A 12928-nucleotide genomic window follows, 5' to 3' on the forward strand; every position below is an offset into this window, starting at 1 on the left:
TCTCTATCCATAATTGTATGTGATAGCCATTTAATTATTGCCGGCACAAACTGAAGACATCACATGCATGATTTCAAACTGAATAGAGAGTGAGATAATATCCCCAACCCCTTTAAAGAGGAAAACAGAACCTGGTTACTAAGCAGCTGGGACTCTGGCTATAAATATACCTCTATTGGTAATAACCATCTATATTCTATGCAACACAGAATTTCATGAATTTGGTTAAGTAGCTCTGAATAGGCTGAATTCAATTGAATAATCTCAAGAAACAGATTTAGAGAAGCTCCGATGAATCTTTTAACCAACAATAATATTTACCAGCTGACATTCAATATTAAACTGAATAGCTATCAGACAAAAGCTACAAAGTGACCTCACCAGAGGTTCGAGGGAGTGGAAGTCAGAGGCTGAGCAGTAGTATGGGAATCAAGAGATCTGAGTTTTGGGTTCAACCCTGCTAGCTGGATGACCTTGGGCATTCCAGTCCTATGTAGTAGAGTGCCTACTTGCTAGGTGATGCAATGGATAGAGCCTGGGTCCTAGATTTAGGAAGACACATCTTCATGAGTTCAAATATCACTTAACTATGTTCATCTCAGTTTCCTCTTCTGTAAAATAATCTTGAGAAGGAAATGACAAAACCGCTCTAGTATCTCTTCCAAGAATACCCCAAATGGGGTCATGGAGAGTTAGTCACGACTGAACAACAGGAACAAACTTACTATGTGCAAGGAACTATGTTAAGGGAGGGTGGTACAGTGGAAAGGAGTTCAAGATTTGATGTCAGAAGATCTGAATTTCAATCCTGGCACTGCCATTTACTACCTGTGTGACTTTAGGTTAATCATGTCATCTCTCTGGGCCTCACTTTCCACATATGTAAAATTAGGGGGTTGAACAACTACTTGGTCCCTTCCAGCTCTAAATTTGTGACCCTACAAAGCATTAGGGCCTAGAGCTGTGATTTCATTGGTATAGGCAATTACTGGCTAAGGAAACTACCTTTACCAATTCCAGTTGCTATTGTTCACTTATTTCAGTTGTGTCCCACTCTTTGTGACCCCATTTGGGGTTTTCTTGGCCAAGACACTGAAGTGGTTTGCCATTTCCTTCTCTAGATTATTTTACAGATGAGGAAACTGAGGCAGACAGGGTTTAAGTGACTTGCCCAGGGTCACATAGCTACTAAGTGTCTAAGGCCTAATTTGAACTCAGGTTTTCCTGACTCCTGGCCTGGAGCTCTATCCACTGTGCTACTTGGCTGTCCCCATTCCACTTTGGGGAGCAGCTAGGTAGCGAAGTGGATAGAGCACTGGCCCTAAAGTCAAGAGCACCTGAGTTCAAATCTTACCTCAGACAATTATTAGCCATGTGACCCTGGGCAAGTCACTTAACCCCAATTGCCTTAAATATCCAGGGTCATCTCCAGTCTTCCTGATATATATCTTGCCACTGGACCCAGATGGCTCTGGAAGAGAGAGTGAGGCTGATGACCTTGCATAGTTCTCCGTCACTTAAATCCAATTCACTGCAAGACATGACATCACCTCCCGACATCATGGCCCTCTTTGGGAATGAAGGACAAATAACAACATCAATTCCACTTTGGGATAGTCCTAATGGTGAGGAATTTTTCTCTTCCAGCAAGCCCAAATCTCTTGTTATGCAACTTCTATCCACTGTGCCTAGTTTTGCTATCTGGGGCCAAATAGAAAAAAATAAACCCCCTCTTCCACATGCTTCAAATACTTGAAGACAGATGTATACCCTACCCTATGGTCCGAGATTTTTCTTCTCTTTAACCAGGTTAAATATTCTCATTCTTTTATTCTATCCTTGTATGGCATGGTCTGTAGGCCCTTAACTAACCTGGTTTTCTTCCTCTATAAGAATTCCAACACATCAAAATCTTTCCTGAATTGTGACTCCCAGTACTGAAAACAGCCCTCCAAATTTGGGCAGACCAGGGCAAAGCACAATGGGATTTTATACAAGCTCCTGAAATTTGGACATCATGTTCCTATTAATGCCACCTAAAACTGCATTAGCTTTTTTTGGCTACATCGTCATATCGTTGACTCATATGGAGCCTACAGTCCATGAAAATACCCAATTATGTCTGCTTTTCTGGAAAAAAAAAACAAGCAAAAAACCTATAGTCCAACACACCCAAACAAGAAGCAGGAAATGAAATTGAGTAGCTATTGTTGCAGATAAGGTACTCGGGGCCATCTGCTAACAGATGGCTACCATTTTTTGGACCTCTGGGATGAGGGGTCCTATCAGGACGGGGGAACGAGCCCACAAAGATGTAGTATTCATTAACATTCATCATGCACTGCACTGGTCATCACTGTCATAATGTTCCTCATATCCAGTTCAACATCAGCCAACCCACAGTTCTTATCTCAGTGAACATAGCACAGGGATGACCAAGCAGGGAAAGCTAAAGATCAGGAAGAGAGAGCCTCCTACTTTGCATCAAAACTAGAGAGGGGTTGAGGATATAAATATTATACTCTCAGCTTCTAGGATCTTACTTAGGTAACACTAGTCATTAAAAAAAGAGAGCTCTCTCTCTGTGTCCCAAAACCAATCCTAGCACCTTCTTCTCATAAATGGAGCCTACGTTTCCTGAGGCTGAGGTCCAGATTCCTGCATGCTCACTACTGGCTTCATGAACTTAGGCAAGTCATCTCTCTGGGTCTCAGTTTTCTTTTCCAGTGATCTCCAATATCTTCTCCAGCTCTAAGATTCTATATATGTATTCTGCATTGCCTACTGTCCCAAATAGAGCTCTGGGCATATAGCAGATATTAATTTATAAGTCCTTAAGAATGAACGAATGGATTTTAAAAAGCAATAAGTGCTAAGAGCTGGGTGATCAAGAATATAATTGAGAACCAGAAAAAAGCCTTTATTTTGCCATTGACTTTCCCTCTTCTGTAGGTCTTGTGCAAGGTACTCCCTTTAGGGATGACATCCAAGCCTAAGTTATTAACAATGACCTTCATAGTAATAAAATAAGTGTCAATGAATTGTTACTATAAAATAAAGAGACTGTGTCTGGTGAAAATTATGGGATATCTTGGAACTTTATAGGCACAATTCAAAGCACTTCCTATTTTTTTCCAGGGGACAGAAAAGGAGCAAACAATTATTAAGCACCTACTATGTGCCAGGAACTGTGCTAAGTACTTCATGAATATTATCTCATCAGATCCTCACAACAACCCTGGGAAATACATATTGTTATCATCACCATCCTCCTCCTCCTCCTCATCATCAATGGTTTACAGTTGAGGAAACTAAGGCAGAAACAATTAAGTGACTTGCCTAGGGTTACACATATAAGACACAAGTAAACATCTGAAATCTGGATTTAAACTCAGGTCTTCCTGACTTTGAGCCCAGCACTCTATCTACTGTATCACCTAGGTAAACACTTTTCATAGCTATTTCAATCCTCACAACCCTCTTTTGGAGAAAGGGAGTCCAACAATTCTCCTTCTCCTCTGAGGTCCAGGAAGTGGAAATGATTTTCCTAGGGTCACATCAGTAATCAGTGCCAGGGCTGGGACTAGAGCCTAGATTTCTTACTTTCCCATTCTGTGACTGTTCCACTATAGGAGAGAATCTTTTGTTTCTGTTTTTGAAGTGTTCCTTCTTCTCCACTTTATGTTCATCATGTGGTTAGTATTTATATATGGTTAATTAACTATGGCACCTAATTTAATGAAATAAGAAGGCATTGTGCTGCCTAATAGACACAAACAGTAGTTGGTCTCAACACTCTCCATTCACTCAATTGCAAATGCATGGGACCAACATGAAGCAGCTTGGAAAACTGAGCCATCAATGCCCTGGGCTCCCAGTGGCAATGCCACAAGGTGCACGGCACTATTAAATTAAATCATCAAATCCAGGCTGTTCAAGTGTTGTTCAGATCTGCTGCTCAGATTTTTCAAGGGTTGTGACTGGAAGGGCCAGGGGACAAGGGAGGATTGTTGGAAAGAGAGAGAGAGAGAGAGAGAGAGAGAGAGAGAGAGAGAGAGAGAGAGAGAGAGAGAGAGAAGCCAAAGCTTGAATTGCTGATGGTCCTGGTGACAGGTTGCTAGAATTGGCCGACCGATTCTTCAAGGTCAGCATGTGAAGACTAGGGATGAGCGCTCAATTCATTCTTTCTCTTTTACTGACACACAATTAACACAAACTCTGGAAGAAGCTGTCTTTCCTACTCTATTAGTTACAAACTGAGCATCTGGCATTCAGAGTCCAAAAAAAGCCAACAACAACAAAACCAAAAACCAACAAAGAACCCTGGGTCCATATGAATTCCTGCAAATGTATTTGCTTCCTTAACATATGAAACCAAATGACTCTTGTTTCTCTTGTATTTCTGAATTACAAGATTCTGGAAAGGACTACCCATTAATGCCTCCAATTCACAACAGTAAAGAACAATGAAGCATGTATGTATGTATGTATGAATATATGTATGTAAGGACCGCTATCCATCAATCTTTCTACCACCTATAATGTGGTAAGACTTCTTATTGCATCTATCTACATTCTTTTTTAATTTATTTTTGGTTGGGTAATGATGGTTACGTGACTTGCCCAAGGTCACACAGCAGTGTAAAGTGTCAGAGGACACATTTGAACTCAGTTCCTTCTGAATCCAGGGCCAGTGCTTTATCCACTGTAGTGCCACCTAGCTTCCCGCAACATCTATCTACATTCTTATTCAGCCTAGGCAGCACATGCAAGATGGTGTGCTATTCGTTTGATACACATTTATCAAGCACCTACCATAAGTCAGGCACTGTGTCAGGTACCGATTATATTATAGTTCACAGCACCACGTCCACAGGTTATCCTGATTCTGTCTTTCAGAGACATTTAGCTCATCCCCCCTTGAAATCAATGTCTTTGGAAATACCAATCCACATACTGGAAAATAAACTCCTCCAAACCCAACCCTAACACTGAAGAAGCTGCTGCTGACCTAGTTCCCCGAGCCAGTAAGTAATATGGTGCTTTAGTCTGATTTTGCCCGATGACAAAATACTTGAATTCTTTAAAACTACCCATGACGTGCCAAAACTAGCAAAATCTGCAGGTGCCTTTGCCTCACTCCCCCAAAAATGTACTGCCCAAGTTGATCTATGAAAATAAATCCTGTGCTTCCCTCAGCTCCATAACTTGACTTGAAGACAGTTTTAAGTCATCAGAAATTCTCATTATGGCTATCTGCTTCTGCCTTCCCAGAGTACCATAAAGCATCTGGTATGGTATGTACTCTATTAGAGAGTCAGCAACAAAACTATGTAGCAGACTGTGGCATTTGATGCCTAAGACGGAGAAAGGCCAATTTGGGGAAAACCCTGACATGGATTCATCTCTGAATCTCTGGGAAAGGTCATGATTCTTGCCTTGAAAGAAATCTTTCCTCAGTATCTCCCCTAGGGAACCAATATGAAATTCAAACTATTCCACTATGTTTTCTCTTTCCCCGCTTTTTGGCAAGATCACATTGCAGCAAAATAGTAAAAGCCCATTTAGTGCTAAGTGCATCCAAGGCATTCCCTTCAGAAAGCCTCTTAGGCTTGTAACCCAAAATGAGTGCCAACTTGAATAGGGCCCGGAAGCAATGCTTTAGTAATGAATGACTGACTTCATACCACTCACTTAAAGGAGGTATCAGCAGATAGCAGCAGAAACACCCCAGCTCAGAGGGCAGGTTGAACAACCAAAGAGAACCAAGTTAAATGAACACCTACCAACGCTGGTGATCTTTTGGGAGACCAGATCTTGCAGCAACGCTCCAATTGCAGGGTTGTGTTTGGAATATAACTCATATCGATTAATGCCAATGTGAAATTTTAGCCAGTTGGGATAGGTGTCGACAGATGTTTCCCCAGTGGGTAAAAATTCTTCATCTTCGTTACCTTCATTTTGCCTACCAAAAAAAGGCGGGGGGGGGGGAGAAGGAATAGGGAAAAACAAACATTTACTTGTGGGTTTTTATGAATCAATAACTAATAAAGGGCAAAGGAATGTTCATCTTTCAATGAATGTGAAGGACATGTGAGTAGCTAAAAGAAAACATTTTTTTGGTCCTGTCATTGGTAGAAGTTGAAAAAAAGAACAAAACAACAACCTTGGGTTAAAATAAATACATTTCCTAAACATTGTTGGAATGCATCTTTACTGAAGGCACTATAGTTGGGATTTGTGGGTTAAGGTGTATATAGGTGTATTTGTCTGTCTGTATGTTTTAACATCTAGTACATCTTTAAAGACCATAATCTTTATTTACTCTCTGGAGACTCTGTAGAATGACTGTAACTTAAACAAGACTGACACCAAAATGTCAAAGCCATCCAGAGCCTCTCTTTTGTATGAAGAATACGTCCTGAAAATTGCCTGACAATTATAATGTCAAATTAAGATATTATACTGTAGATTGTTCCTGGGGAGCAAAGGAAACACAATTTCCTTTGACTGCCTTCTAAATGTAAATCACAAATATGTCCCAGGTCTGCAGGAAATCTGCCTTTTGCTTTAAGCTATTGTTCTAACAAGGAGGTGTATGAATTATGCTAAGTGCTAAATTGATTTTAATTATATAAGCCTAGGGAGCAATAGCTAATAGGAACAAGAGGGGCAGGCTGATATCAGACCTTCCACCCACTTGCTCTGTCATCAAATCCCTCAATTCTAGAGGTCAGTGGTACACATGGGCAAGGTGGATAGCCCTCTGACTGCAGCATGGAGCTGAGTCAAGGGAGGAAAATGGAACTTTCCTAAGTAGCTGTTAACTTGGGGCCAAAAAGGTCACCCCCTCTAGATGAGATTCTGTTCTGCAAACCCAAACACAAAATGGAAAAGGGAAGGAGATGGAAGACAGAAACCAAGAGTGGCTGCTCTCTTGCTGCCTGTCTCATGCTCACTGTATGTACCAAGCAGTGACAGAGACCTGAACAATGTCTCTGAGTGGGAGAGAGGGTGCTGTTGTATTAGCGACAAGTCTCTGAATATCTTCCCTCCCCGCCCCCTTCAAATTTTCAAGCTTTCCCTTTAAAAATTAGTGGGCAAGGCAAAGTACAGAGCACACTGGATGCTGGGGGGGGGTGAGGGGGGAGGGAGGGAGGAGTTGGTGGGGGGGAGGGACTGGATAAACACCTCAAGGGCTGAAGGGCAGTGGAGGTAGAAAAGGCAACCTATATTTCAAGAGAGAAGGGGAATAGGCAGGCAGACGTCAACATCTTGAAGTTTTCTTACCATCTGTTCATTGAGAAGGTTATTATATAAAATACCGGTTGGTAGTTACTTTCTCTGGCCTTGGAGGGAGTTAATATTTCACTACTCTGGGTTACAATATCTGTTTGTTTATTTTGATCTGGGAAGTTGGGAAGAAGGGAGGAAGGGCTTAGACCAGGCCATTTTTAAAAGGTGGTCCACTCTCAGGGAAAGATCCCTCGATGCCCAAACAGTCACCTGAGAGTCACATAAAGCCTTCCCTACCTCCCAGCTGAGATGGGTTCAAAGGACAATTGTCAGTCTTCGGCCAAAGGTTCATTCCTGATGGTTTCATTTGATTCCCTTGTACAATGGACAAGTTTATTTTATTCTCAATGACTGTTTTTTTTAAAGATTCATTAGGTGCATCTGAGACCCACCAGGAAATCATTCTCGGGGCAGAAAAAGGTTTCAACCTTATTTAAAGCATAAACCACAAATGCTTTCTAAGTGAGATGTGGTAAATAGGGGCTACATGTTTATTTATTATTATTTATTTATTATTTGGGGAGGGGTGAGTAAGAACTGTATTTAGGGAAGATCTTCCACATGGATCTCGCTTTCTCGAAGCCTAAAAAACAAGACCCAGACTGGGTAGAATTACCCAGAGATCATTTTCATTTCAGGTCTCGATGGCTCGGACTAGGGTGAATTGAGCATCTTTTAGTAATGCCTGCAATTCTGAATAATCAATCATTCGGCAGAATTCAGTCCCACTCACCCTCACCCCACCCCCATCCCCACCCCTCAACCTCTTTCGGACTTGCAATGGGAAAACCTTATTGTGCTAGCAATGTAAAACAAAACTTGAGAGTGGTTTGGGGGGGAGCATCCTCCCCTTCCCATCCCCCGGTGGCTCTCCACGGTCCCTCCAAAGAAAACACCCCGCTCCCCCAAACCTAAGGGTTCCCTGGTGTTCTCGCCAGTCGTGGCCACAGAAACATTGCCCCTTCCTCTACCACTCCACTCACCAGTCCTGGTGTTCAGCCGCTTTGGGGTTAAATCGGATATCGCTCTCCACGTTGAACAAGACATCGTCCTCCGTGAGAGGCGGGATGGCGATATTGTAGAGGGGGTGTTGGAACAGAGCTACCAGCTTGGAGCCGTCCTTTCCCAGCGGCACTTTGCTCGCCCTACTCCCATCTTGAATGAGGTGTTTGTGGGGGAGATCTCGCTGCACGCCGCCTCCGCCACCGCCGGATTCCAGCCTCTTAAACGCCGCCGCCGCCGCCGCCGCTGCCTCGGACCTGTCCGCCGCTGCAGCTGTCCCGGCCCCGGCGCCGGCTCCAGTCCCGGGGAGCTTTTCCAGTGAGTGGGAGGTGAGGTTGGAGCTCGGGTCGCTGCTGAAGTCCTGCAGGATCCGCAGGGTGTGTTTGTTAGGCCAGCCCGAATCAGCCCCGCTCTTAGTCCTTTGCTTCCCCCAGCCTTGCGCCTCCTCGCCCGGGGGGTGAGAGCAGGAGCAGCCGGGGTCCCCGTCGCTCCTCGCCGCGCGCTTCTCCAACTTTGGTAACAGATCGATCACGATGTGCATGGTGCAGGCAATCAGAAACACCATGAGGATGAGCACCCGGAATTTGCGGACCAAGATCATTTTCATGGCCAAAGAGACTTAAAGAAACCGGGGGTTGCCACGAGGAGGAGACTAATAAATTAAGAGTTTTAAATAGCTAAAAGTGTGTATGGAGGGGTTGGGGGAGGAGGGGTTGGGAATGGTGGGTGGAGGAGGCTTTTTCACAGAAAAAGCTGCTTTTTAAAAAAATAAAGCTATTCTACTCATGGACAAATCAAACAATCCAAGTCAATAAAGTTATCTTCATAAGACAGTTAAAAAATAAATACACTTAGAAGCCAGGGGTCTTCACTACCTCCCTTTTTGGTTTTTAGAAAAAAGCTGTTTGCAAAAAAATTCACAAAAGCGAGCCATCTAGAAACTGTTCTTTTATTAGTATTATTATTATCGTTACTCTGCTTAATACATGAATCTCAGGAAGGTTTTCCTCCTCTCCCAAAGGGGTGGAGAGATGGAGGACGGCTAAAGGGAGAAAAAAAAAGGGGATGGGGGAATTAAAAATAAAAACCACGCACAAACACACACATGCAGCACCCCGTGAAGAAGTCAGTAGAGGAAAAAAGAATCATCCATAGTGCTTAGAGAAGACGCGTCTTCCCATCCTCTGGAAAGGGACCCGCGATGCAGCAGGAGGAGCAGCAACGCGACGCGCTCTCGTCCGCAGCCCGGTTACAAACATTGGCTTTCAAATGCTGCGCTTATAAGATTTCCAAATCCTTCCATCCACCACCACCACCTCCAGCGCCCCAGGGAAGCCAGAGTCCCGGCTGGTTGGGCTCGAACCCGCGACGCTGAAGCTCGATATCCAGGCACTTGGAGGGTTCAGCGTTGACACGGCCGCCAAGGCGAAAAGGAGAGCTGGCACAAAGGACGCACGGAGCTGGGGAGGGGGGGGGGGACGCTGGGAAGGGAGGGGAGGCGACGCTCCCAGGAATCGGTAGCTGCTCTGCCGAGGGGTGGGGAGGGGAAAAGGGTGGGGAGGGGGGGAGATGATGTCTCTCCTTGGATCTCGGCTCCGACTTACATTTCTGCCCTGAGAGAAGAGGGGGTGGGGAGAAGGGGAAAGGGCGAAGCGAGAAAAAGAAGGCGAACCTCAGAGAGGAGAGAAAAGAGAGCTTTGGGCAGGTGCAGTGTGAATACCCCCTTTCAGCTACACTGCATGCTGGAGACTGGTTGGGCTAGTACTGCTGCAGCTCGACTTCTTGGTGGGTGTGTTAAATATTATGTGCAAGCCATGAATCCAGCCTCCCAGACGTCATAGTTAAGAGATTGGCTAAAAAAACGCTACAGTGATAGTAACAGGAAAGCCTCCACCGAGAAAGCAAAGCTCGCTCGCTCTCTCTTTCCCTTTTTTTCCCTTGCTCCTTCTCCCCCTCCTCCCGCCCTGGCCTCACCCCTCAATTCCTCTGCAGCTCCGAGCAGGGCAAGGAGAGGGCGCCTGTTTCTCAAAGGTTTGCAAAAAAGAAAGAGAAAAGGAACCATATGCTAATAGCATTGCAAAGTATTACAGCAGTCTGACTGCCTAGACTGGGGGAAACATGAATTCTGCTATGTCATTGTCTGGGCAGGAGACAGCTTTTTCTTTTTGGGGTTGGGGGGTGGGGGAAGAGAGTGTCTATTTCTTGCTTTCACCCCCGCCTTCCCTTCTTTTTCAAACGTCTCCCTAAACCGACAACAAAAGGTCAAAAAAAATTGCAGAGCCCCACCAAGAAGCAGCGGGCATTGGGCATGAGGATTTGGGATAGGCTCGGGCTGCACGCTCAGTAGATAATGCCCTAGTGAAAAATGAGATCAGGCAACTGACCCTATTCTCAGTCGGACCTGGAGCAGGGTGGGGGAGGTAGATTGAGAGAGAGATGGGAGATGAAAAAACTCGTGTGTGTGTGTGTGTGTGTGTGTGTGTGTGTGTGTGTGTGTGTGTGTGTGTGTGTGTGTCCCCGTGCCCGAGGCTTTTAATACTGAAACTCCCTGAGCTGGGCGTGCTTACTGATTTTTTTTTTTTTTTTTTGCCACGCAGATGAGATGCCAGACTGCCGAGGCCTTGGGAACGTTGGCTAATCCTTGGCTTTGGAATCAGTTACAACTCACAAGATGAGAACAGGACCCAGGCTGCAGGCAGCCCTGTCTTTAACCCTTGAATTACCTGGATCTTGAAGTTGGGATTAAAGCAAGAATATGCAGCTGGAACTCTGTGTATTTGCCTACTTTGGGATGGAATCCCTGTATGACTCTGCGCTATGGACTGCTCCCAGCCCCGTTCTCACCCCCACCCCCACCCCCCAAGTGGCTGTCCGTTGAATCCTATTGACCTCTTCTTAGAAAAAGATTTTTAAATGTGTTAAAATCAACATAGGATTACAAAGGAAACCAGTTATTCTGAAATATAATTATTAAAATTAAAAGTATACACACAACTTCACGGACTTCAGTTTAAGAACCTATTTTATAATGACCATTTAGAGCATTCATCTAATATTGAGGTCTTTTCATTTGTTTCCCTGCCTTGCACACAGTAAGCACTTACTAAATGCTTGTTGACTCATATTACAGATATATTAATAATATAGCATAATGTTATATTAAAATATAATTGCTCACCATCAGTCATTAGTAATGTAACATTTCTGTTTATTTACAATCATAACATACTAATAATGTAACTTTATATTACACTGTCATGTTATATTAACAATATAACAATAACAATATAATTGCTTATATTACCCTCTCTCTACCCAGAACAGCCCTGAGTTAGGTAGCACAAATATTGAAATTGTCTTTTTACAAACTTTTAATAATTAGATTTTGAAATAATTGACTTCCCTTAGTTGTGGGGAAATAGGGTAGGGGATTTGGGATGGGGTAGGGGTTTGGGGTTGGGGTAGGAGTTGGTGTTTGGGTCCTTAGGAATTCCTCTTTAAAGAGTTACACCCTCTTGCACACAGAACCAATAGAATAAGATAGTAGTTTATTCAGGGGGTGGGGAAGGGAAACCAAGAGAGAAATCCTTGGACTTCTTATGGGGAGAAGGCATGGCACAGGGCGTGGCTCTAAAATACCAATCTCCTCAGGCAGGTGATGGGCAGATACTTTTATAGAGGACTGATGGTCATCTGACTGTGGAAAGTTCTCTTATTGAGGGAGGACCATCCCCCACTGGTGGTGGCTGGAGGAGTTGGGTGAGGAGTGGCTATGGATATCTCAAGCCATCTCTCTGCTCCTCGAGCCACAAAGACCGCAGCCACACCTAATTTTATCTCCTCTGGGATGAGGGAGACTGGGATGAGGGAGACTGGAATGAAGGGTGGTGTGGAGATCCGGTTCCATTTATCTCTTTAGGTGTATCTGTCCTTTGGTTTAGTTTCTCAAGGAGAAGGTTCTTTGCTCTGGGCCAATAACACCTTGTAGTCCTTTGTGCTTTATTTTTTTTTCTTGTAAAAATATTCCAAGAAGGGAACCTCAGGGTTCATCAGACTGCCAAAGAGGTCCATGTCAGAAAAAGGTTTCAGGACAATTGCTATAGTTCACCCTCCTTTTTTTGTAGATGAGGAAACTGAGACCAGGAGAAGCAAAATAATTTTGCAGGTTTACACAGATACTGTTAAAAAGCATCAGAATTCAAACTCAGGTCTTCTAACCACAGGGCCAGGACTGTTCCTACATTCTGCAGAAGACAGACCTTTCTCATCTTCCCATCCCTCTTTGTCTTCTCTCCCCATGTTCCCTTCCCTTTGAGAATATCTTCCATTTAATGTATATATAATCTGTAATCTCTGTGTACAGTTATTTTCCCCTTTAGAACATGAGTTGCTTGAGGACAAGGGACCAGGTTTGGTTTTGTTTTGTTTTTTAACTTTTCTTTGTATCCCCAACACAGCATAGTTCCTGGTATATAGTGAGCATTTAATAAATTCTTATTGACTGATTGGTTGACTATACCATCTCGCCTTTACTCACAATAATTCCATGAGATTAGCAAAGATTACCACACCCATTTTACAGATGAGGAAATTGAGATGAAAGATAAAGGGACTAGCCCATAAGCACACA

General features: G+C 43.8%; 1 protein-coding gene and 1 long non-coding RNA gene across 3 annotated transcripts in view; one reads left to right on the top strand and one right to left on the bottom strand.

The window, feature by feature from the left end:
• Positions 1 to 10118, bottom strand: part of FAM20C (FAM20C golgi associated secretory pathway kinase) — a 153357-nt gene extending 143239 nt beyond the window's left edge. The window contains exons 1-2 of the mRNA XM_043964715.1: positions 8280 to 10118; positions 5787 to 5965 (exon numbers count right to left, since the gene is read on the bottom strand). Coding sequence (XP_043820650.1) covers positions 5787 to 5965; positions 8280 to 8905 — 805 coding nt within the window. The 5' untranslated portion in view covers positions 8906 to 10118. The remainder of the gene's footprint in view (positions 1 to 5786; positions 5966 to 8279) is intronic.
• Positions 9947 to 11538, top strand: LOC122726777. 2 transcript variants are annotated; one of them, XR_006352817.1, is made up of 2 exons: positions 9947 to 10083; positions 10896 to 11538. It is a non-coding gene; the product is annotated as an uncharacterized LOC122726777 (long non-coding RNA). The 2 variants fall into 2 exon arrangements; XR_006352816.1 differs by lacking the exon at positions 9947 to 10083 and adding an exon at positions 10098 to 10329.
• Positions 11539 to 12928: the final 1390 nt, after the last annotated feature.

Source organism: Dromiciops gliroides, chromosome 1, assembly GCF_019393635.1.
Source record: "Dromiciops gliroides isolate mDroGli1 chromosome 1, mDroGli1.pri, whole genome shotgun sequence".
Classification (NCBI taxonomy): domain Eukaryota; kingdom Metazoa; phylum Chordata; class Mammalia; order Microbiotheria; family Microbiotheriidae; genus Dromiciops; species Dromiciops gliroides.